General features: G+C 49.3%; 6 protein-coding genes across 20 annotated transcripts; 5 read left to right on the forward strand and 1 right to left on the reverse strand.

The window, feature by feature from the left end:
- Nucleotides 1–1,549: 1,549 nt before the first annotated feature.
- On the reverse strand, nucleotides 1,550–4,306 carry TERG_01024 (uncharacterized protein; the record flags this gene model as incomplete). 2 transcript variants are annotated; one of them, XM_047747694.1, is made up of 1 exon in its annotated part: nucleotides 1,550–4,306. In XM_047747694.1, one exon carries the CDS (start codon nucleotides 4,304–4,306, stop codon nucleotides 1,550–1,552), a length of 2,757 nt encoding a protein of 918 aa, XP_047603658.1. The 2 variants fall into 2 exon arrangements, with proteins under 2 accessions (XP_047603658.1, XP_003239037.2); XM_003238989.2 differs by having other exon boundaries at nucleotides 1,550–4,282.
- Nucleotides 4,307–5,815: 1,509 nt separating this feature from the next.
- On the forward strand, nucleotides 5,816–6,272 carry TERG_08675 (uncharacterized protein; the record flags this gene model as incomplete). Its single annotated transcript, XM_003238990.1, has 2 exons — nucleotides 5,816–5,971; nucleotides 6,036–6,272. The coding sequence occupies 2 exons, from the start codon at nucleotides 5,816–5,818 to the stop codon at nucleotides 6,270–6,272; spliced, it is 393 nt and encodes a 130-aa protein (XP_003239038.1).
- A 50-nt stretch (nucleotides 6,273–6,322) lies between these two features.
- TERG_08676 (uncharacterized protein) lies at nucleotides 6,323–6,997 on the forward strand (the record flags this gene model as incomplete). Its single annotated transcript, XM_003238991.1, has 2 exons — nucleotides 6,323–6,644; nucleotides 6,705–6,997. The coding sequence occupies 2 exons, from the start codon at nucleotides 6,323–6,325 to the stop codon at nucleotides 6,995–6,997; spliced, it is 615 nt and encodes a 204-aa protein (XP_003239039.1).
- A 1,170-nt stretch (nucleotides 6,998–8,167) lies between these two features.
- TERG_01026 (uncharacterized protein) lies at nucleotides 8,168–13,696 on the forward strand (the record flags this gene model as incomplete). The annotated part of the gene is made up of 4 exons (XM_003238993.2): nucleotides 8,168–8,494; nucleotides 8,612–9,008; nucleotides 9,080–9,362; nucleotides 9,423–13,696. The coding sequence occupies 4 exons, from the start codon at nucleotides 8,168–8,170 to the stop codon at nucleotides 13,057–13,059; spliced, it is 4,644 nt and encodes a 1,547-aa protein (XP_003239041.1). The 3' UTR covers nucleotides 13,060–13,696.
- Nucleotides 13,697–14,801: 1,105 nt separating this feature from the next.
- Nucleotides 14,802–19,294, forward strand: TERG_01027 (CK1/CK1/CK1-D protein kinase). Of its 14 annotated transcripts, none has more exons than XM_047749210.1 (5): nucleotides 14,802–15,279; nucleotides 15,614–15,837; nucleotides 15,893–15,965; nucleotides 16,025–17,051; nucleotides 17,225–19,294. In XM_047749210.1, exons 2-5 carry the CDS (start codon nucleotides 15,826–15,828, stop codon nucleotides 17,235–17,237), a joined length of 1,125 nt encoding a protein of 374 aa, XP_047605294.1. In that variant the 5' UTR covers nucleotides 14,802–15,279; nucleotides 15,614–15,825; the 3' UTR covers nucleotides 17,238–19,294. The 14 variants fall into 14 exon arrangements, with proteins under 14 accessions (XP_047605294.1, XP_003239042.1, XP_047605299.1 ...); XM_003238994.2 differs by having other exon boundaries at nucleotides 17,238–19,294; XM_047749219.1 differs by having other exon boundaries at nucleotides 15,893–17,051.
- Nucleotides 19,295–20,919: 1,625 nt separating this feature from the next.
- Nucleotides 20,920–23,129, forward strand: TERG_01028 (uncharacterized protein; the record flags this gene model as incomplete). The annotated part of the gene is made up of 3 exons (XM_003238995.2): nucleotides 20,920–22,040; nucleotides 22,163–22,494; nucleotides 22,580–23,129. The coding sequence occupies exons 1-3, from the start codon at nucleotides 21,930–21,932 to the stop codon at nucleotides 23,127–23,129; spliced, it is 993 nt and encodes a 330-aa protein (XP_003239043.1). The 5' UTR covers nucleotides 20,920–21,929.
- Nucleotides 23,130–23,416: the final 287 nt, after the last annotated feature.

Genomic DNA, 23,416 nt, shown 5'->3' on the forward strand with positions numbered 1-23,416 from the left:
AGCCATTCATCATATTAAGGAAAAGCAAAGGGAGAAAACCAAGAAAGGGCAAGTTGTAAAGGTCAGGTTGGGAAAACCGCAGAAGGCGTAGAAAGGTTCAAAATGATAGGTTGAAACTAGAGGTTGCATATCCAGAGAATAGAATGAAAAGCCTATTGACGGTTTAAAGTGGTTGTAGAAAAATAAAATGGATATGTGTGAAGGTCCTATTTATTGGTGGGCGGAAGAATGAGAAGGTCCCATTAGCATGATACCAGGTTGATGTGGTTGTCATTTAGAGTCGAGCAAGCCAGGAGCATTTTATGAGGGTGGAATACAGTGCTGACGACTGGAGAGGATCGGGTATGGTGCAAAAAGCTGCTGTGAGGTTCGAAGGTAGATAGATGAGTGCTGTCAACATTAAATGTCTTGACTTCACGGCGATTGGTTCCGCTAACGAGAAACACGTTAGTTTAGCTCCAAAGAGATCGAGGAGATAGTAAAACAGGGGCAGATATACATAGTGAAAACTGGGGCGTGTTCATGGACACCTAAGGTACGCAGGGTATCTTTTGTTGCCTGCGTTGATTCGATTGAGCGATCCATTCTTAGATCCCAGAGTCGGACTTCACCATTGCGGCTACCAGAGACTAGTTCTCTGACCCCGCCTCGTTGCATGTGTACGTTGGTAATCCACTGTTTGTGTTCTCTCCAGACCTTAACCATTGCGGTGGTTGGTTTCAGGCGCTGGTCGAAAACACGTACTGCACCATCGCCAAATCCTGCAACGAAGATGTTGCCCGCTACTTGGTCGGAGGTCAAGGACGTGATGCATGATCCGGAGCGAGCAGATATATCCTGGGTTTGACTGTTAGTTATAACAAGGACAAGGGGTTGGAGGGTGGAATCTTACTGTTGTGCAAACTTCAGTGGCCGCATTCCATACTCGGATAACCTTCACATCTCCCGCTACTAGCGCTTTGCCTTGACCTTGTTGCCACTCAAGGACGAGTCCAGCATTTTTATTACTGGGTATCAACTCAGGCAGGGCACGGAACGCTGTGAGAACCTTGACATTTTTACTCGATTCGTAGCTGCGGAATAATTTTAATACGCCGTCAGAGGAGCCTGTCATTAAAAGAGCCTGGTCATCTTCGTTAATGAAACGGACTTCATTAATTTTTGACCCTAGAGGGTTGCCATTCGAGAATCGATTGAGATATGTATTTGATTGCCAATCCCATATGCTACATCGGTTAGCAATTATGAATGATGCATAGGGAAACAGTAAACAAGCTTACCATATTGTGTCCCTATCGTCAGCTACTGCAAGATGATCCTCGAATTGGTGGAAACACATCTTCATTGGCTGAGTGGAGTTGTTTATGAGCGAAACTGAGTTATCCCAGCGAGAACTACCAGCTCTAGTCTTCATTGGCTGCGTTTCAACAATGATTCTTTCATTCCTGCCTCGTCGCCAGAGGCGTTCATTATAGTCTGAACTGCCGGGCTCATCCGGTTCATTAGGCTTCATTTGGGGCTCTCGGAAATACTGTGATGAAGACGTTAGTTAGTAGTTTCTAAAATGACCTAGGTGATTCATAGTACTGCATACCTCTGTTGACCAATCTAAGAACTGACTAACCAATGGAATAACAGGTTCTTCTTTCACATCTCTAAGTTTAAATCCCCTAGATGATGGGGTAGGCGCTTGTTGGTATGATCTAGCAGAGGCACGCTGGTCATTGACCTCTGGAGGCCTCGTCCACTCAGCAGGTGCGCGACCCCTAGGCGTAACCGTAACACGGCCCTTCGGCACTTGGGGTTTAGCAAACGTAGTGGAGTTGGGGGAGCCTGGAGGCTGAGGGCTATTTGATGAGGAGCCAAAGGCCATATTTTTAAGGGATGCTGCGACACTAGCTGTCCTCCTTAAGCTTAGGGAGAGATATCCTTCTGGCTTGGGTGCTTGTTGGCTCGGAGGGGTCTTGGGCCTAGCGTTATCAATAGACTCCTGCTGTTGTGTTTTCTTTGATTGAGCACGGGTATATAATTCAAGAATGTCCTCCCTTGCTTTCCTAGCCAAAGCACCGAGCGGTGATTCTAGAAGAGTTTTGTGGACATAGTCAACGATTATGCCGCCGTCCTGCGCGACGTCTGGGTGGGGATCGACAGATAAGATAAGAACCAGCTTCCAAATTGAACCGATCACAGTACCGTGAGAAACACCATTCTCAGATGGTTGAGGAGGGGACATCAGGGGGGATCCAGTCGGCTGAGTTGTTAAAACCTGCTTTTCCTCCAGTAGCTGCTCATATGCTGCAACTATGAATTTGTTTTGATATCTCTTGACAAAAGTTGATACGAAAACCAGAAATTCCTTTCGCACAAGAACGCTACCATCAGATCCCATCGGGAGTACTGCCATAGCAAGATACTCTTCGATTTGGGCTACTTGATCAGTAAGGTCAGGAATTCCTATGAAGCTGGTGAGAGCATGGAGCATTGCTGCTCTAACTTCTGGAACAGGATCGGCTGCAAGTTCGCAGAGCTTTTGTGGCGCAGAGGCACGAATACCCATCCATTTTGCCTCTGGGAAGTCATTCCACAACATACTGAGGCATAAACATGACCATTGTCGTAGTAAGGGGTTTTCAGTATCCAAAAAGTGAGTCAAACATGCCTCAATTAGTTCCGGGGACAAACAAACATGTTGTCCTTGGGGGTACTGCTTGCAGAAGATAGCAACAATAAATGCACACATGGCTCTGTGATCGCTGACATTCGCAACGGGTATGGGAGAATTGGGGTGGAGTATGGTGATAAAGTAGTGGATACCATTGTCTTTGAGGAGATCATTCTGTACTGTATGATCAACTGCCATTATCCTAGCCCAGATGAAGACCATAACAGGCTTAAGCTCCTGGGCAGCACTTTGGAGTAGCTTGACAACATAAGGGAATATACCTATGCTAAGAGCGAGGTGAACAGCCCAAGGGCCGAGATCAAGGAACCCACTCAAGAGAATCAACGCCCGTAACCGGTGAGCTTGACTGAGCAAAACCTGCAGGACAATAGGGAGTTGATCCGGCGGGTTTTTTTCTGTAGGCCCAGAAGAGAGGTACACCTCAAACGCCGTAAGTTGCTCGGCGAAGAATGGGGAATGCTGATATTCGTAGTGTCTAGTGCCTTCTTCTTGTTCAATGAGAGCTGGAAGCTGAGCCAGGACCATTTCAACAGCCAAATCCCAGCTTTGCCACAACGGGTGAGTATGGGTAATGGGCAGTTTCGGTGAAGAAATTGGATGGCATTCGTGAGTTCTCATGATACGTTCGCTGAGCAGGAAATTCCGGAACAAAGCAGCAACCATGAGGTCTTGTCGGAAGAGCTTCTTGAATAAGGGGCGAGGAAGGGTATTCCAAGCAATGGTATCTGTAATTGCCGTGAATATCCAATTAAGCTCGCCCAACGGACTTCTTCTATCCTGTAGGCGTCCCGGAACCCTGAATTCATCCACAGAAAGACTTGTTTGCAGTGGATTTTGAAGCACAAAATACCTCAGGGCTATCTCGATAGGGGTGGTAAGACAACAGGTGAATAGATCTGCGGGGAGGTCAGGGTTTGTTGGCAAGGTTTCGTTTTTCTCACAAGCAGCAAGGAGAATGCAATCGCCGTAATTTTGAAGGGATGCAATAGGATCTCTCTTGCGAGCTTCCGCATTTTCCTTTTCATGCTTTTCGAGAAAGGCATGGAAGTTCTGAACAATGTTACCCGCATGAGAAACATCGAATACAAACAAGCTGGGACCAGCAAGCCAAGTCTGCAGGTCGTAAAGGGAGACAGGGATATATTGAGTGTAGTTTTTGTTGAACACCCAGATTTCGCCAGAAGGTGTGGGCAGCGGAACTCCGTGACCGTTGTAATGAAAGAGAACCCTTTCATCCTTTGCATTCCGTCGGAGAGAAATACAGAATTTCTTCGTTTCCTCCACAGAGGGGTCCAAGTACTGCTTGTATCGTGTGCGCAGACTGAGTGTTTCGTACTGCTCTTGTAACTTCTTTCCAATCTGTTCCATAACCTTGTTCTGCGCTCCGGTCGTGGAAGTTGGATCTACCCAGCATTCGAGTTTCGCTGAGGGGTTTGTTTTGACTACATCTGGTGGATCTACTCCGATGTTGAGGCAGATAGCAAGTGCAGCGGAGACAGTCTTCAGCCTATCTCTCATGCGCCAATCCTGGCTTCTCCAGACATCGTCCGGTTGTTTCGGGATACCATTGGTATCGTGCCGTTTTTCAGTAAAGTACATGTAAAAGTTCTGCAGAGTAATCATTGTCAGCACAAGGAATTACAACAAAACAAAGACCCAAGACCGGGAGTCAACTTACGGAGTTCAAGATCTTCAAGTATTCACTGGAGGTGTACTCCTCCTGCCAGCCATGGCGGAGCTGAACATCCTCTTCCTCACCTCCTAAAGCCCTGACATCAGGACCAAGGTCATGCCAATGTTCACTTTTTGCCCGAATAAGAGCAGGCTTCCGTCTGTTGCCGTTGATATTAGGCCTCGAGCGCGGCCTCGACTCGTTCGCAGAGGAATGTGAGTCTTGTCCAGCGTCATCAATTGACCTCGAACTACTAGGGAACTGGACGGCGCCACTGGTGGCTGATCTATGGTGACCTCCGCTGCTAGACGAAGACGGTTGAATGCCCAGATTGGAAGCTTGCGGGTCGGCGGTAGCTTCGAAAGACACTCGGACCGTCTTGCTCTGGCCTGAGCCAGGAGTTCTCTCTACCTCCTGCGTCATACTGTAGTGCGGGTGAGAAGGCGCATTTCTGCTCATATCAAATTCGGCTGTTTGGTGGTGGGAAAGAGTATTGTATCTAGAGGCGCACCCGTTAGTATTGCGTCAGAGTATGAGCCTTCAAATGACAGCCGATGCCTTTTGTGTTTTTCAGACAGGCAAACAAAGGGTTTATGACACCAAAGCCATAGAGCTGTGCTACTGAGATGCCCAACCAGCTAATATGGGAGGGGGAACTTACTTGGAGTGAAGCGCCCAAGACCTGCCTGTTGACGTTGTAGCGTCTAGTGGAGAAGTGTGCAAATCGAAGCTCTCCAGAGCATGTCAGAGAGAAGAATCACAGCATCCACCGCTCCTAACTCATTTCAGGCCTTGGTATCGAAGCAGCCCGCTGCATGTCTCGCTCTCCTCGACGGCTTCTTGTCTTTTCTTTCTTGTTCAAATATCAAGAGATTCACTTGAAGGTCGACAAAGGCCGAAGCCGCTTTGGGAAAGTTCCTATGGATCATTAATAATCCGTACTTAGCACGTGAGTATGCTTAGTAAGGTGTCATACGCAGTCGTTGAGGCTGAAAGAAGCCGGCAAAGAAGATAAAACAGTTGATAGACGACAGGGAGGACCGCGAGGACGGCGTTGGCGGCAGATTCATATGTTAGGATGGAGGCAGATGGCGTCGGTGCAGCTAACCAAACATGCGCTCTTTGATATAGAGGTAGAGTCCTATTTGCTAGCTCGCCGTTGTAGCTTTTGGATAGCATTCCTCTGTAGTAACAACCAGTAAGGGACCTTACTTAGTTCAATTAATACATGAATAGTCCTCTCTATCGTACCAATTTGGTAGGATATCAAGTCTTCAACCCTTGAGCACTCCACTTCCTCGTATGTCAACAGGGGAACACCTCGAGCTTCGTTTTATTCCGTGCCAATCGCCTGGCTCGTAGCCTCGCAAAAACCACGCGGACAAGGGCCTTGAGCTTTGCGAAGGAACAGTCGGCCAGCATCGTTTTACCTTAAATATACGAAGACTCTTTCCCGTACGATGTCTTGCTGTGAAAATTCGCCATCACCGTCTTCCAACGAGACCAAACAGTCTACATCTCCAAGCCAGAAAGAAGGTTCTCAGCCTCAGGGAGTTCTAGCCAGCTTGTCTCCAGTATTCTTTGCCCTGCTTCACAGTTCTTGCTGCTGGCTTCCTGTGAGTTCTCTAAACGGTATATCTAGTTGTTCTACCAAGCTAACCGTTGCCTTCTACTCTGCAGATTCTCCTTGACTTCCTATCAATTGGGACTGCGTCGGTGAGCATCTTCGAGCGTTTACGGCCTGCCTTCCTGCTCTTCACTCTTCTCACGCTGGGGTGGAGCGTGTACCGTAACGGATTTGACAGTCGAAATCTTCGTCGAATAGCCGTGTCTGGCGTATTCTTGCTGTGGCCACATATATCTACCTTGCTTAAGAAACCCAAATATCACGCCGAGGGACACAAGAGCTGCCATTGAGGGAGAGACCTACACAAAAGACCAAAATACCTACTGATACCCTCGCAAACATGTCATTTTGCGTGGTACTGCCTACTAGGCTGCTCTGGACCGGTCAGCTTCCTAGGGGTACTTCATTATCCCACAAATTCCGCTATGCTATCCCTGCTTCACTCACGAAGATACGGTCTGCACACCATTGCGCAAATTCCCAAAAGTCTGACGAACCCATACTGTCCCTGGGATTCTGGAGTTCAAAGCCGACTTGGAAGCGGGCTGGTGTCAACACGTTCCGATGCCTGATCGGCTGCAGCTTAGGTGACTTTTCTGCCATGTGGTTCCTGCAGTCATGCTATCCTGGCATCGGAACCGGTCTCATCATGGGAATAGCAAGTACGTCATAACCCTGCTCGTTCTTTTTGTATGCACATGCCCAGCTAACATACCATGCAGTGGCCTCGGGACTGACATCGTCCATGCTCCTGGAGACTGTGCTACTGCGATTGGGCCGCGACCAGCTGTCATGGAAAGCTGCAGCCAAAACGGCAGCGGGCATGAGCCTTGTGTCGATGCTCGGGATGGAGACCGTGCAGAACCTGGTGGACTACCACTTGACCAGTGGCGTGGTTGCGTTTGACGACCCATCTTTCTGGCTGGCTGCAGCTGCATCTGCCGGCGCCGGGTTCCTCGCACCCCTCCCCTACAATTACACTCGACTGCGGAAGTACGGGAAGGCGTGTCATTGACCAGCCTTTTTCCTCACTGCCCTCGATGCGGCTGGAGTTGCTATATAGGAGCCCCGTTATTGCTCTGATAAGCTTTGCATCAGGCATCTCTTGTTTCTCCTGCTCTGCCCAGCGGGCTGTAACTCTGCCTGTAGCTCCAACCCCCGGTCCTCTACTTCTTGGACACCTCCCCCCGTGTACATAGCATCTATCATCTAGCGATCTAGTTACGTAGCGCTGCCTTCCCTCCCTCCCTAACCCTTATCCTACTCTCCCGTCCCTCCCGCCCGGCCGGCACCTTTATACCGGATCAACCTTTCTGCGCTTAATCAGATCGCGGCCCCTGACTAAGCGCCGCCGACTAACCCGATTCGTCGACCCCCTGACGAGCTTCCTCGCCGTCTTTTTCTGGCAGCGAAAAAAAGGCGAGCAGAGAAAACGACAGCGAGGCCGAACTTCACTTCTTCAATCTCCTTCACGCCCGCATCCTCGTCTTCCTGCCGCTGCGCCAGGTCCTCACGGTTACGGGCGTTGCGAAAGAGCCTCTCGCCCGCCGCCGCCGCCCTCTCCCTGCCCGCGGGCTCCCTCGCTCCCTCGCCCTGTCGTCAGCGTCAGCTCCCAATGCTTATTTCGTCTAGTACTACGATTCTGCAGCCGATCGCGCGCGCTCGATGAATGTTTGGGTCAGGAACACCCACAAGACCGACCGCTTAGCCACTCCTTCACTCGCACACTGCCGGCATCGACGTCTATACAACCTGTCCGATCGCTTCTCCGAATTCATTCTAGTTCCCTCTAGTTTCGTTGTAATTCGGCTTTGGTTGCCTTGCCGCTCGCCCTGGCTAGTGAACAGGCCTCAGGACGACATCCTCGATTTGATCCAAACGGCGATTTCCTGCCCGTCAGGGGCCCTTTAACGCATTTAACGACCGCCTTCGTTTCATTGTTGCCGTGGATGTCTATACCTTGCGTTCTCGATATTTGAACAAAAATTATCCTTCTTTTGTTTTTTTTTCTTTTCTTTTCTATCCCTGTTCGAAACCGGCTATCTGGGACGACGGACGACCCTTTGCCTGTTTCTTTCTTCTCTTTCTCTCCCTCCCTCCCTTCCTCTCTCCCTCTCTCCCCCTTCGAACCGTAGTCTCTCTGCTAGAGAGAGGCTTGACGCTCGTTTAGACTCGATCGTTGAAGATGTCATTTTTTTTCAAGTCGTCGAAAAAGAACCAGCACCAAAATCAAAGCCAGGCCCAGAGCCATGCTCTGAACCATAACCAGCCTGTTTCCTCTGGGGCTGCGACGAGGAACATCCATACATCTGAAGGGACGGGCTCGGTCCCAGCGTCCGGCCTGTCCAGTTCGCTAAATGGTATCCGAGAGATAGAGAAAGATGTTGAGCCAGTTCAGCAGTTTGGGCCAAGTACCGGCCCCATACCCGCTCCTGGTCAAGTAAAGTCTTCATCAGCCGGCCCGATTCAACCGCCCAATGTACGCAGAGATCGGGCGGATTCAGAGCCAAAGGTTCGTTTGCCAGCCTTGCTTAATTAATGACTTCATTTTTTTTTTTTTTTTTTTTTTTTTTTTTTTTTTTTTTTTTTTTTTTGTGCTTGATCGAGGGTCTAACGCTTATTTTTGTAGGCACTACGCAGCCAGCCTGTTAATGGTATACAGGCGCCCTCTGCTCCTAATCATGCTCTCTACCCTTGGTCGCAACGACGCATGAACTTCCCTTCGCCGCAACTCACGCCTTTCCCTCGATATGGAGCCGCTATCAACGCCATTGCCTCTGCTGAGGGCGATATATACTTGATGGGTGGTCTGGTTGACGGTTCAACTGTTAAGGGTGATCTATGGATGATAGAAAACAGTGGGAACAATTCCACCTGCTTTCCCATCTCACCTGTCACCGAAGGGCCAGGCCCCCGAGTTGGACATGCTAGTTTACTGGTTGGAAATGCTTTGATTGTTTACGGAGGTGATACGAAGATCCATGATAATGATACCCTTGATGATACCTTGTATTTCCTCAACACTTGTGAGTATAATCAGGCTGCTCCATCATTCTGTGGACCGTAAGTTTTGGAATGCTAATTGATGCTTTTACAGCTTCTCGACAATGGTCTTGCGCCGCCTCCCCTGGCCCTCGTCCGCCTGGAAGATATGGACATTCATTGAATCTGCTTGGGTCAAAGATCTATGTCTTTGGCGGTCAGGTTGAGGGTTTCTTCTTTAACGATTTACTTGCTTTCGATCTCAATGCCATGAACAATCCCGGGAATAAGTGGGAGTTCCTTCTTAGAAACAGCCATGACGATGGTCCTCCTGTTGGACAGGTTCCTCCTGCGCGAACTAACCACACAATGGTTACTTTCAATGACAAACTTTATCTGTATGCCATCCTCTTTTGTTCTGCATATTCAAATATCCGCCATGCTAACGAGAACAATAGATTCGGAGGTACTAATGGAGTCCAATGGTTCAACGATGTCTGGGCCTATGATCCCAGAGGAAACTCCTGGACGCAAATTGACTATGTTGGGTTCACTCCAACCCCGAGAGAAGGCCATGCCGCTACCCTAGTCGGTGACGTGATGTACGTTTTTGGCGGACGAACAGAGGAAGGTGTTGATCTTGGAGACTTAATTGCATTTCGCATCTCGATCCGACGATGGTATTCTTTCCACAACATGGGCCCTGCACCCTCCCCTCGATCAGGCCACAGCATGACCACCCTTGGAAAAAACATTATAGTTCTTGCTGGAGAGCCAAGTTCCGCTCCTCGGGACCCGATGGAACTTGGTCTCGTCTATGTTTTGGATACTACTAAAATTCGATACCCTAATGACCAACCTACCTCCCCTACTGGAGAGCGGCCACCGCCTCGAAGAGTTGCACAGAATGAAAGGGCTGGCGGTCAATCCGGGCGTACATCTCGTGAGGCTCAACATGTTATTCCTGATGCTCAGCGTCGGGGACCGCCTGGCCCAGCTAGGGACCCCAATGGAAGCCCAGCCGGTGGCTCCAGGTTACCAAGAGCCTCGATTGCTCAGACGCCTGCCGGACCACCTCCATCAGGCCAAGCGCCACATCCAAGAGTTAATGCCATTTCCCCCCAGGCTAAAAAACAGCAACAGCAACATCCCCACCAGCAGCAATCACAACTGCAAACCCAGCAACATCCACATCAGCAAGCGCAGCAGCAAACGCAGCAACATCAACAACAACCGTCATCCGGAAAGCCTGATAGAAGTATTTCTTCTCCCTCAGATCACTCTCGGCCATCTGAGAAAGATCGACAGCACAGCCGAGATACATCTGTTCATGGTAGTAATAGAGGAACACGGGAATCGAGCCCAATGACTGCTGCTACTCGCCAACAGCACTCATCATCACGGCTTTCTGCACGCGCAATGGAGGCCGGAGAAGCGGCTCCCATGGTAACTCCTGCAAGACAACGATCTCTTAGACAACAAAGACAGCAAAACTCGATAGACAGCGTTGACGATTCAATACTCGCATCCGAAAACAGGGCATACAGGAATTCCAGGAGTCTCGCCGACGAACCTCGTTCACCACGTCTTACTGCCCACCAGGAAGCTTTGATAAAGGAGTTGGAGACCATGAAAACGAAGAATGCTTGGTACGTATCTGAGCTTGCGTTAGCTCGCAAGGCAGGATACACTCCATCATCCACTCCTGGCACTTTTGAAGAACCATCAGTAGACTCCTTCAACGAAGGAGATCGCCCCCTAGTGGAGATGTTGCTTGCCATGAAGACCGAACTTGCCAAGATGCAAGCCAACGTTGATCGTCAAGCTAGCATTGCTTCTAAACGGGTTGCAGAAGTCGAACACCAGCGAGATATAGCTTTGAATGAAGCAGCATATGCTCGTGCTAGGCTTGCTGCTCATGGTGGAGGCGGAGGCAGCCAGGGTGGCACTCCTATGTCAGAGATGAGCAATCGTGATCTTGACGAAAGCAATTCCCAGCGCACCACTGAAATCACTCGGCGTCTAGCTCTTTCTCTAACGGTGCAGAATGAGTTGAAGGCGAAGGTTGAATCATTGTCTTTAGAACTTCAGGAGGAGAAACGAGCGAAGGAGCTGGCCGAGGAACTCCATGAGATGACGAACAAGAGGCTTACTGAGTTAGAGCTCCAGAATAATCCTCTCGAGCTGGAGAGTATGCGAGTAGAACTACATCAGATCCAGTCTTCGTACCGGGAGGAGGCCGCTGCACGCTCGGAAGCTGAAGCTGCATTGAAAATGCTTCAAGTTGACTATGCTGAACTTGTTGAAAAACATGAAGATATTTCCAGCCGTATGGAAAATCACGGATTGAATGTTGTATATCTTCGAGACGCGGTGCAGGCATCTGTTGCCAAAGCAGAACTTATGGAGCGAAATCTCGAAGAAGAACGCCAGCATCGTGACACGGTGGAGAGGAAATTGCTCCAGTTGAGAGCAGAATATGAAGAACGCACCAACGAACTGGAAAACACTGCTAGACGACTTAAGGAAGTTGAAGAACTTGCTGATACCCATGCTAAGGAGGCTGAGAGCCACAAGATTGCTCTTCTTTCTGGATTCGACCGTGTAGCCAGTAGAGGCTCTGACAAGGGCAGCTCACTGGCAGATCAACGGATTGCTGTACTTCAGTCCCAGGTTGAGCGCGCCAATGAGCTAGTGAAGACAAGCCAGCTGGCTGCGGACTCTGCTGCTGAGAAGTTACGTCGTGCTGAAGAGCGGATTGCTGGTCTAGAAGCCTACCAGGAACAGAGCAGCAGGGAAGGACTACAGCTTCGAAGACAGCTCCAGGCCGCACTGAAGGAGAACCAGACGCTCAGCATTGAGAACCGCGATGTGAAGGCTCAGCTTGAGAATCAGCAGCGTGACACTAATGCGCTAGCCATCCAGCACGGAGCTCTCAAAGACCTGCTTGGTGAGCGTGGCGTGAACATGTCTGATAGCAGACGGTCCCCTCTACTGGATTCACCAGGCTCACGCTATGGAACACCTGAACAAAACCGGCTACGCGAGCTCGAACAGCAGTTACAATCCAGCTTGAAGGCCCACGAGGAGACCAAGTCTAGCTTCGAGTACCGAGAGCAAGAAGTGGGCCGTGCTTATAATGAGAAGCTCGAGCAGCTTGAGAATGACTACCAATCCGCCGTCCACTACGTAAAGGGAACCGAAAAGATGCTGAAACGCATGAAAGAAGAGCTGGCGAAATATAAGTCTCAGACGGCCAAACTGCAGGCTGAGCTAGCCGAAGTGTCCAACAACCCGGAAGCTGGGGCTTCACGGGAGGCACCAGCACCTGCTGAGTGGGAAGCTGAGCGCGATACCCTGCACCAGTCCATCTCTGACCTTCAATCATCCACAGCAGCATCCATATCGTCCCTCGAGAACAAACTATTGGCCGTCCAAGCTGAACTCGCTTCCGTACAGAAGAAGTATGACGAATCTCGCAACGAGCAAGAAGCCCTACAGGCCGAACTCTCAAGCACCACGGAGAAGGGCATGCGCGATCTCGAGCAGCTCAAGAAGGAGAACCTCCTCCTTGAATCTCGCGCAATGGACGCCGAGAAGAAAGTCTCAATGCTTCTGGACCAGGTTGAATCCTCCGTGACCAACTACCGCCGTCAATCCCAACAGGTAGCCAACAGCGTGAACTCAAACGGGGCCAACTTGAGCCGTAATGCCAGCAACGCTTCCAGCGCTGCAAACGCCAACCACGCCAACCGGTCGCGAGCGGGCAGCAACGTCTCGCAGGACGATACGCTCTTGAACCACCGCGGCTCGCTGGCGTTGGACTCTCTGGCGAACGAGCTTGATGCGCTTCGCAGCCACTGGGAGACGGCAAACCGCAGCTACAGAATCAGCACGCAGTTCGACTTTGATCAGACGCCTACGAAAGAGACATATGGCGAGGGACTGAGCGACAGTCTCGCCAACTGGCGCCGTCGTCTGGACGAGGAGGAAGCTCGCGCCGATGAACCAAGCTCCAGCCAACAACAGCAGTCTTCTTCAGCCATCCCGACGTCCCAAGCCGCGCAACCCATCGCCGCTGGTAGCATACTATGAGCCAAAATAATGACATGACCTTTGATCTTCCTCGGGTCTATCCATACATATTATTTTTGTGTATTAATATAGCCACTAGCCTTTGATCCGGCATCCATCTTAGCGGTTATCTTCACTCACATATCCCCCTACTTCCTCCTCGCCTTTTCTCACTTTCCTCTTTCTTGTTCCTTCTTTCCATGCCCTTCTTTCTATCCTTTTTTCTCCCAATCTATGTCCATGTACTCCCGATCTCATCTTTATTATTCTTGTTATCCCCGCTTCATCTCTTTGCCTTATCTCCTTTCTTCTCTTCACTATTCCCTCGTCTGCCTTCTTGCCCTCCTTACTTTTCTCCCCTTCTTCTCACTCCATTCGCAGGCTCGGCTGGACTCAACGAGGCTCACTGTATCAAATCAACGTCTTTATCTTCGTTCCTGCTTTTACAGTTTATTTGATTGTCTGTTTCTGCTTTTCCTTCTTTTTTTCTTCTAACACTTCTTGTTCCTATCGTTGTCGTCTTTCACATAATGCTGTTTACGCCCCCGTCTATCCCGCTTGACTCTATTATCATGCCACTTGTTTGTCCTCGTCTTCTAATTCCCCTTCGGTGGACTGGGTTTTTTTTCGTTTCTTTTTCTTTCTTTCTTTCTTTCTTTTTTCTTTTTACTTTATTTCCTTGTTTATGATATGAAATGTCCTTTGCCATAAAATAATCTTTCTCTCTCCCTGGATAATTAGGCGGGCAGGATCGATGTAAAGCGGCAAAGGTATCAAATGGCAGCTCCCTTTGTTTATCTCAGTTTCGCTTCTTTTCTAATCCCTTTCTACCATCATCTACGTCTACATTATATCTATTTGATGCTGTTTAATCTTATTATTACTTACACTTGAAAAAACAAAGGAAAAAAGTAACTTGTTGATATGCCTTGGTCGTGGTCTGTCCTTATGATACGGTGGTCGCTTGTCATGTCTGGTTGGCCGACGCCCTGTTTCGGCATAATAATTAATTTATCGGAAGATCATGTTGAAGAGAATGCCATCATCACATAGACCAGCAGTTGTAGCTAGATATGATGACCTAACAGCGAGATTCAATAACTAGTCGATCAGACAGGGCAAGGATGTATTTTCTCGAGGGCTGTGCTAGCTACGCCAGTTTTCTCCCCTTGTACTCCGTCCCCTCAACCAAATATAAGTAGGTTTCCCCGGTCAGCTCTGCTCCGTACCACCATTCAGAGCAAACTAACTGCAGACGTATGTAGCTATCATGCATATAACATATTCAAGACGAACCAGTTGAAACACCTGGCATGTCGGCCGATGGTCCGATCCGCTCGGAGAAGGCCAAGTGAGTGAGTTAGTAGTTGGGCGGCGAATGCAGGGGGCGGTGAAAGCGAACGACTCCGGCCTGACAGTGGCACGTTATCTCATGTATAGTTATGTATACTTAAGGGATAACTGCGGGCAGCCCTGACAGGGTCAGAAGTCAAACCTAGTGAAGATGAAAGGGAAAAGTGACTTGTCTTTTGCTTTGTCCTGGTTGTATCTATGGGTGGTTCTCCTCCCCCCAAGCTGAATGGCGAGGGCTGGTCTAGAAGGTTGAATCGACGCTAGGCGCGGAGTAAAGTATCGAAGTATCAAAGTAACCTGCAAGCGGCAAAAGGAAGAGACGGAGCGAAGAAGAAACGACCCCTGTTGGGCTCCCTCGTCTCCGCAGCTTATCACTGGCGCAGAAGCCGTCGGGTGCAGCCGTGGAGAAGGCGAGGGAAAAGGGGGTAGAGTAGACTTGCTGCTGGCGAGCGATGAGACAAGACATGGGCGATCAGGCTGGAGGGAACTAAGGTCAGTTAGCTAGTGAGGAACAGCTGACTCGCCACAGAGTGACCGCCAGAGGGACACCACGGTGAATACAGCCGCCAAAGGGGGGAGTAGCAGTGACATTGGCATTGATAGCTGGTTGATATAATAATAGAAAGTGACGGTAGCGATAGAGAAGAAGCAAAGAAGAAGCGGAAGTTCTGCTTGCTGGTGACTTCGCCCAGCCACGTGACCCAAGGGCGTCTTTTCTGCCTTTTTTCTGCTTCACCGACTTCCGCCGACTTTCTTCTTCTTCTGCTCGACATCAACAACCAACAACGACGACCTCTCGCTGCGTGCTGGCTCAAGGGACGCCCCTTGACCTCCATCAGACCCAGGACAGCTCCAGGTCCTCCTCCTCCCTCCCGCAGGGGCAGACAGGTATGTTGGATTTCTCTTGCTTCTTGGCGGTCACGCTGGTGCTGCTGCTGCTGCCCTTCAGTTAGCCGCCGCCCCCCAAAAAAAAGGATAAAAAAAAGCCAGCCTCACCACTTCAACCTCACCTTTCAACCACCCAACTCCCGCCACTTCATCACACATTAAACACCCATCCACCCTCACCTTTCAGGCCTCGACGGGGCCTCTCCCTCCTTCTGCCTTGCTCTTCTTCCTCTTGTTCTCCTCTCGCGTCTGTTCTGCTTGTTTATATCGAAGAGAGAGCCTGGGAGAGCAAAAACCTTCCACCTTGCTAACCTGCCTCTTTTACTGCTACCAGCTACCACATCTCGGCCCGTTGCATAACCTAAACCGTTTTTTTTACACTACCTGCCTTGCCTGCAGGGAAGACAGACTGAATACAAATACAAAACCGACTATTAAAAACGCCTCATCCGTCGAGCAGTGTTTCACACACGCACACATACATTCAGAACCCTTCTCTCTCCATCAAAAGCAGTCTTCTGATTACTGCTTCTAGTGTCCCTCACGATGACGACCATGGTTAGTCTATATAGGTTCTTGGAGAGGAAATATGGCTCGATCTAACGATAGATAGGATCTCCGTGTTGGAAACAAGTATCGTATTGGTCGAAAGATCGGAAGTGGCAGTTTCGGTGATATCTACCTTGGTGCGTCCAGTCTTTCCTACAACACACGTACACACTGATATGTCTAACGATATGTGCAGGAACAAATATCATCTCTGGCGAGGAGATCGCCATCAAGCTTGAGTCTGTCAAGGCCAAGCACCCACAACTCGAATATGAAGCCCGCGTCTACAAGTCTCTTGCCGGTGGAGTTGGCATTCCATTTGTTCGCTGGTTCGGCACTGAATGTGACTACAATGCCATGGTCATCGACCTCCTTGGTCCTAGCTTGGAAGATCTATTTAACTTCTGCAACCGCAAGTTCTCTCTAAAGACCGTTCTCTTGCTCGCTGACCAGCTCATCTCGCGTATCGAGTACATCCACGCAAAGTCCTTCATCCACCGTGATATCAAACCAGACAACTTCCTTATGGGCATTGGAAAGCGTGGTAACCAAGTCAACGTCATCGATTTTGGTCTGGCCAAGAAGTACCGTGATCCAAAGACTCACTTCCACATCCCTTACCGTGAGAACAAGAACTTGACTGGTACTGCCCGTTATGCCAGTATCAACACCCACTTGGGTGTCGAACAATCCCGCCGTGACGACATGGAATCCCTCGGATACGTCATGCTCTACTTCTGCCGTGGATCTTTGCCATGGCAGGGACTCAAGGCCGCTACCAAGAAGCAAAAGTACGACCGTATCATGGAAAAGAAGATGACCACTCCAACCGAGGTTCTCTGCCGTGGATTCCCCAACGAGTTTGCCGTCTACCTGAACTACACCCGTTCTCTTCGTTTTGACGACAAGCCAGACTACTCCTACCTCCGCAAGATCTTCCGAGATCTCTTTGTCCGCGAGTCGTTCCAATACGACTACGTATTTGACTGGACCGTCTACAAGTACCAGAAGAACGCCCAGGCTATTGCTCAGGCCACTGGAAACGCTGGTAACGGCCAGGAAGAGGATGAACGCCCCCGCCGCATTGCCAACGCTAACGTTGCTTCTGGAAACCCGGCAATCCAAAACAAGCCCACCGTTATGGCCCCTCGCCGCAAGGTGATGGACCGTGGAGCTTACGAAAACCCAGATGCGAACCGTGCAATTGGCGGAAGCGATAGGATGTGAGTATCTGCAACCGTTGGTTCCGAGTAAGGAACACACCCTCCCCTTTCTGCCAGTGAGCTCGTGCTTTGAAGTGGTCCGTTTGACGAAGACGCTTGGGCTGGCCTGCACGGAGAGGGACAATCCCTTTTCCTTCTTGTGTTTTCCATCGAAAATCTGACTAATGTTATAGTTTTCGGCGCTAGGCTTCGTTCCGCTTCTAAAGGTGGTGCTAACCTTATGGGTATCGGTGGTTATCATTCATCCCCTTACCACCGTTCATTGAAGCGGGATGATGGTAACAACGGCACTCAGTGGTAATCATACAATGAGCAACACAGTTTTTTCTTCTTTTAATGATTTGAGTGGGATATTCTTTCCGCAAGAGGGGGGCGTGTTGGGAAGAATAACTTTTTCCACACGTACTGCACCCCCCAATGTCCTCTCACGTCTATCATTTTCATATCCTGAACTTTGGGAAAAGATCATTCTTATCTACCCTATCGTTCAGATCTGTCTGTTCTACAACTCTCCTCCCTTGTCATGACTGTTTATGCTCCGATCACATCGATTTCCTCTCTTATCTTGTCTGCTTTCTGGCCTGCATCTCGAATCCACCATTTCAACTGACCGGCACCGACATCGACACCGGCACTTTTTTTACTATCCTTTCTTCTCTCGTGGATTCTTAATACCAAGATGGGACCTCGAGATGCAACCAAGCAGTCGACTATTTTTCGTGCTCAAGCAGAACTACGTCATCTTTATCATCAAGGGAGCAGAGCTTTTTCAGACAGAGATTTTTTTTGGCAGGATATCGTCTTTCAACAGTTTCATTGGGCATGGCTGTTGACGATCCTGTCTCTCCATAATGACCGAGGATTGAATGGATTGAATCATCAGATACGGAACCGGGTTTACTCTTTTTTTACACTTCAACAAAGAAAAAAATCAGCAACAACACATACCAGGGCAGCAGCTTCAGTTAATCAACATCAACCTCGTCAGGGCGCCGTATTGTGTTATTATCCGGCTTCTTTTCATCCTCGATTATCCAGGCATTTCTTATCTGTTTTCCTTTTTTTTTTTTTTTTTTCATCCCAGCATCCCCCCTTTTCCCCATGCTTACGTTTTTTCATCATCAAATTGACGTTTTCTTAGCTTGTTCATGTCATGCTTTCATTTCCTAATTTTCTTTTGTTATACTCTGGTCTATTCTAATCAAGGGGAGGCGAGGACAGGGGATGGGCAGTGGAGAAGACTGCACGTTGAGAGTTGAGAGGAGCATCGGGTAGGGGTATGGCCGAGGAGCAGCAAGAAGGGCACCGATATACACAACGTTCGACATCCATTATTTTTAACATTGGTCAAAATACTACATGCAGCCTCCGCCTTCTTCGGGGTTGGCTCTTATGTGTGTGTCTATCGGTACCCTTCGAACACAACTCCACCTTCCCCTCTCTCAACAACAAATTGGTACACGACGACGGAATATGGCTAGGGTCGCTTCCGGGGTGGTATTATTATTTTGTTTCTTGTTTCCCTACATCACTGGTTTTCAATGCATGCTTTTACTTTCTTGTTTCTTTCCGTTGTTTTGCACCCGACCAATCTCCCCTTAGCAGCACAGCATTATTCTTTTTGAGAGGCGAGAATTTTTTTTTAAGGTCATTTCACATTCAATTCGGAAAGGCAGCTTGAGCAGTGGTGGGCGATGGATCGGATTTGATTTGGCAAAGGAGAGCACGCGTGAGGATGAATTGCTTTGCACAACCGGGGACGAGGGGAGCAAAGAAGCTGAACTGACCTGCCCGATTGGAGACGATCCTTCTTTTTTTAACTCTGTTTCCATTTTGTCCCTTTCTTTCATGTCTGTCCTTTACCTACACTACTTTATTTCCATTAACTAATTAAGTCAAACTAAATCACCTAACTTGCCCATTTTAGCAAATCTAAACATCTTACGCTCGCTACCATATTCAACCCAAGTCGATCTAAGTATAGAGTCTTCCGTTGTAGCTCGTTCGCCAGCTAACCAACCAGTCAGTTAGTTACTTCAAAGCCGAGGCATCGCTAACAAGGTAGCTAGTTACGTTAGACAAAACGACCAAGACCAGCCAGAACAAGGCATGAAACAAACACCGTGACAAACCCAGCGGGAACCGGGAGTTCTCCATCTTTATCTTATTACTCTTCCATATTCACGGGTGATGCAGGCCAGTTACCTGATCACTAGCGGACCCTCGCTTCGAAAGCAGTAGTGTGCTCCGTCACCCGCTGTGGATGCACGGCCGGCTGGGTGCTCATCCTCCTGCTGCCCCATAACCATATCTCGACTTCGCCACTGCGAGAAGATTTCGATGATGAAGCCGATGATGAAGCCGGTGGGTGAATCGGACGGACGAGTTCATGCGAGTAAGTAAGGACCCGAGAGAATTTAGGTACGGCTATGCATGCACCTTGCTGTAAGCTATTTATGTACCCTTTATCCCTCCGCCCGGGAAGCGTTCCGTCAACCGCTATTATTTAGTTAGTTGCATTGCAACATCAATGTTAATAATGTTGATGTTTAAACACCATAGCTAGCTAGCTAGTTAGTTGATGCTGGCGGGTGTTTTACTTAACTACTTCCCGATGTACACGAGCGGAAGAATACGAAAGGGCCCCCCGAGTTAAATTGTTTGATGGACGAACTGCGCTACATTGGAGTACCACATTAGCCGAACCGAACCTTCAGAGAAATAATGGATAGAAGCAGGAAAAGAGGCCCAGAAGGCCACCGGTTATTTAAGCAGGCGACGGGTAGCAAGGTAGGTTAGTAGGGAAGAGCAGGCAACGAGGTAGCCCGGCTGCCTGGCTGGCCAGTTGGCGTTCGTAGAATGCCGTATCTCACTTGCCATTTAGTTTAGTTGGTTGCCCTTCTCGGCAGCCATTTGGATAGGCAACTATAGCTAAAACAGTTAGGGTAGTTAGCTTGTTCGCTGGGGTCATGGGCATGTATGATTTTTTTTTTTTTTTTTTTTTTTTTTTTTTTTTTTTTTTTTTTTTTTTTTTTTCTGGATATCCAATTTCCCGACAGGGTATGGCCTTGGACGGGTAGGAGGAGAGAGATGAAGCATCCCTGCCAGGAACTCAAGGGAGTATAAAATAACCTCTCAGGCCAGCAACTAGTTAGACTTGCAGTACCTTAGCTAGGTGACTGCTTCGTTAACACTACCGCATTATTTTGCCGCCTGGAGAAGAGGGAAAGTGACTAGAGGCTTGGTTTGGGGATTTGTTGCAGTTGGATTGAACAGACTCGTAATCAAGCGCTGGTCAAGGAAGAATCTATCAAGGAAGAGAGGAAATTGAGCAAGGAGAAAAGGGTGGCCAGGGCTGGAGGCGCTTCTGTCATAGCGGGTGGTCGTCGAAACGGGCGCCCTTGGCGGGACACAAGGGTGTCGTTATATGTGGCGGCTGCAGCAGATGTACATAACTAGCAGAAGTCACAGGAGGAGGTCTAGCTGAGCAAGTAGCAGGTAGCAGGTAGCAGGTTGGACGTATCCAGAGGCTTTTTAGGTTACTCCGTTGTATACTTGCACTCCATCAAGCATCTACACTAGGCACTTAAGGTAGATAGATGCCAAAGGGGGGTGGGCCATGGATCGTGGGATGCGACGGGATGGAGCCGTTAAATCCGCAGCCAGGGGTGAGGTGGTAAGTGAACCACCTGCTTCGTTCGCATGGTCTTTTGGATGTGGTGCAGCAGTTCTGCACGCAGTTTGACGCAAGGCCTGGCCCGGCCAGGCTTTTCTTCCCTGGGCTGAAGAAACAACAAGGTGAGAAGAAGGATGGTTGGTTGGTAGGAGACTAGTTAGGCAGGCAGATGGGGGTGGATGGCCTGGGTTTGATACGTTTGGGCTTGGTTTGAATGTTTCTTTTTTAAACTGGCCGCATCATTCGCTCGCTGGCTGTTCGTCCGATAGCCCTCGCTCTTATATTATTGTTCGAGTATTGCGTCTTTCGTCTTCTTTCCGGCTTTGCTTTTTCCTCAACTTGGCTCGCCGTTGACCAGGACGGGGCAATGGAGAAGGGGGGTCTGCGACGGGGCCGTTAGCTGGTGGCCGCTCGACGGCTTGGTGTCTGGTGGCCGCTGAGGGAGGGAGGACCGGGCTGATGAACCAGGGATGTGCCATGCCTCTTGGTTGTGAGCTGGCTTAGGGCAGCGAGCCAACTGGACAGGAAGAAGGGACAAGACCAGACAGGCCCATGGGAAGGTTGACTCTATCGGGGACTATCTCGCACTAGCTATGGATTGTCGTCACCATAAGCGGCAAAGGTGGCTTGCCCGGACACGAGATTTCAGATTCCATCTCCCTCTTCCTCCTGACGGTTCGTAACGAGGTGGAAGCTGGGAAGAAAAAGCAAGCCCTTGGTCGAGGAGTCTCCAGGTGACTGACTGACTGACTGACTGTTAGACAGACAAAGAAGAACGAGGCCAGAGTGATATAAGACGAAGAGGAGGCCGAAGGAAAAAGAAAGGAAAAGAGGGACCCGATATCAAAATCCAAACGATCATCCTCAGCATCATCCTTGACTTTCTGGCTCTCGTTCTCTCTCGTCTCTTCGCACATTATCCTTCTCTTCATCTCTCTTCTCTCTTGATCCCTGTTGTTAACTTCCTGTTCCCCACACCCTTTTTTTTTTTTTTTTTGAAGTCCACATTAGACCGAGAGCCTTGCATATCAGAACGCAAGTCTGTTATATATATTTATATATATTCAAACGCCCCGGGTGTTCGAAGCTGCTGCACCTTGCCTCTTTTCCCTTGCTGAGCTGCTGCTTGCTTTGTTGTCTTTGAAATAGTGTCTTTCTTTCTTTCGTCTCTCCGGCTGGAGTTGTAGCTCTCGTCGTCCATCATGGAATACCCGTACTTCTCGTCTGCTCCCCAGCAGGCGTATCCATATTACGGCCAGCAGCCGCCTCAAGACCCTTCACAGGACCAGTTTGGATCGTTGGTGCCAGGACCTGTATGCTTCCATTTTTTTTATTTTTTTCTTGTCCTTTTGTTCGCCGTCTGTGGTTTTTATATCGCAGCTTTCAAGGTTGTTCTTGTTCTGTGCAATGGGTAGTTACTGATATGCACAACTAGGATCAGCAACAGCAGCAATTCGGCCCTTCTTTCCAGCAATTCGAGCAATATCAGTTCAGCCATCCTCCTCTTCAGGGCCAGATTAACGGTATACCCTCGGCGCATTATCCGAGGCAGTCCGTTGAAGCAGTAACGAGCGGTCCATCGATACCCACCGCTCTGGGAAGAGAGATCAAGCAGGACTCCATCGATTCGAATGCCTTTCTACAGCCCATCCCCAATGAGAATGGGGAGGACGGCCAGCAAGATCGTGATCCCCGTAGCAGCAGTGAAGAAAAGGACAGCAATATGACTCCTGCCCAGAGTCGCCGGAAAGCCCAGAATCGAGCTGCGTATGTTCAGCCCGCCCACGATATAATATGTGTGAAACAGGTGAAGAGACGTTCGATATATACTCACATGATGACCAAATTATAGCCAGCGAGCCTTCCGTGAACGCAAAGAGAGACGAGTCCGCGACCTCGAGCAAGAATTGACAGAGTACAAGCAGAACTTCTCCAATCTGCTCGAAGACAACGAAGTACTCAAACGACAAATGGCGAAGGTAGCCACTGAAAACGAGATCCTCCGCGCAACTTCAAAAGTAGCCCACTGCCATTCTCCTGCCCATGAGCCCGAGCCCACGACTACGGGACCCATGATATATTCTCCCAAGGACTACAGCAGCACTGCCAGCACCGTCAGTGGAGGCAGCGGACTGTCCTCTGAACGTGAGAAGCACAGCAAACCAATCCACCCGATAAGAGTCTGTGAAATTACCGGCGAGAGACTGCTAGATGCGTCCGCTACCTGGGACTTGATAGTTAGCCACTTGTCGGATTCGGGCGCCAAACTGGACGTGCAGGACATATACGATCGGTTAAAAGGGCGTGCTCAGTGTGACGGCACAGGCCCAGTCATCGGAGAGTCACAGGTTATCAAAGCAATACAAGATAGTATTGCTGCTGGCAACGACGAGCTGATCTAGAGACCATTCTCTGATTCTGCTTCTTGTTCTTTTTTTCTTGTTTGATGGTGGGTTGGATTTAACGGGTGTTGCGGGACATGGGCATATCATAACAACATCGTCGTCGTCGTCTTCTTCTTCTTCTTCCTCTTCTTCTTAGATATCCCTTTTTATATCTTCTCCATTTGCTCTATTCTTCCACTTCCGGCTATTTTGACTCTTATGGTTGGCAAAATATGTTCTATCTCAGCCTATGCGCGTACTGATATCTACTTCGTTTGGCCCAAGGACGTCTCCTGGCCTGCTCT

This window comes from Trichophyton rubrum (assembly GCF_000151425.1).
Source record: "Trichophyton rubrum CBS 118892 genomic scaffold supercont2.1, whole genome shotgun sequence".
NCBI classification, from domain to species: Eukaryota; Fungi; Ascomycota; class Eurotiomycetes; order Onygenales; family Arthrodermataceae; genus Trichophyton; species Trichophyton rubrum.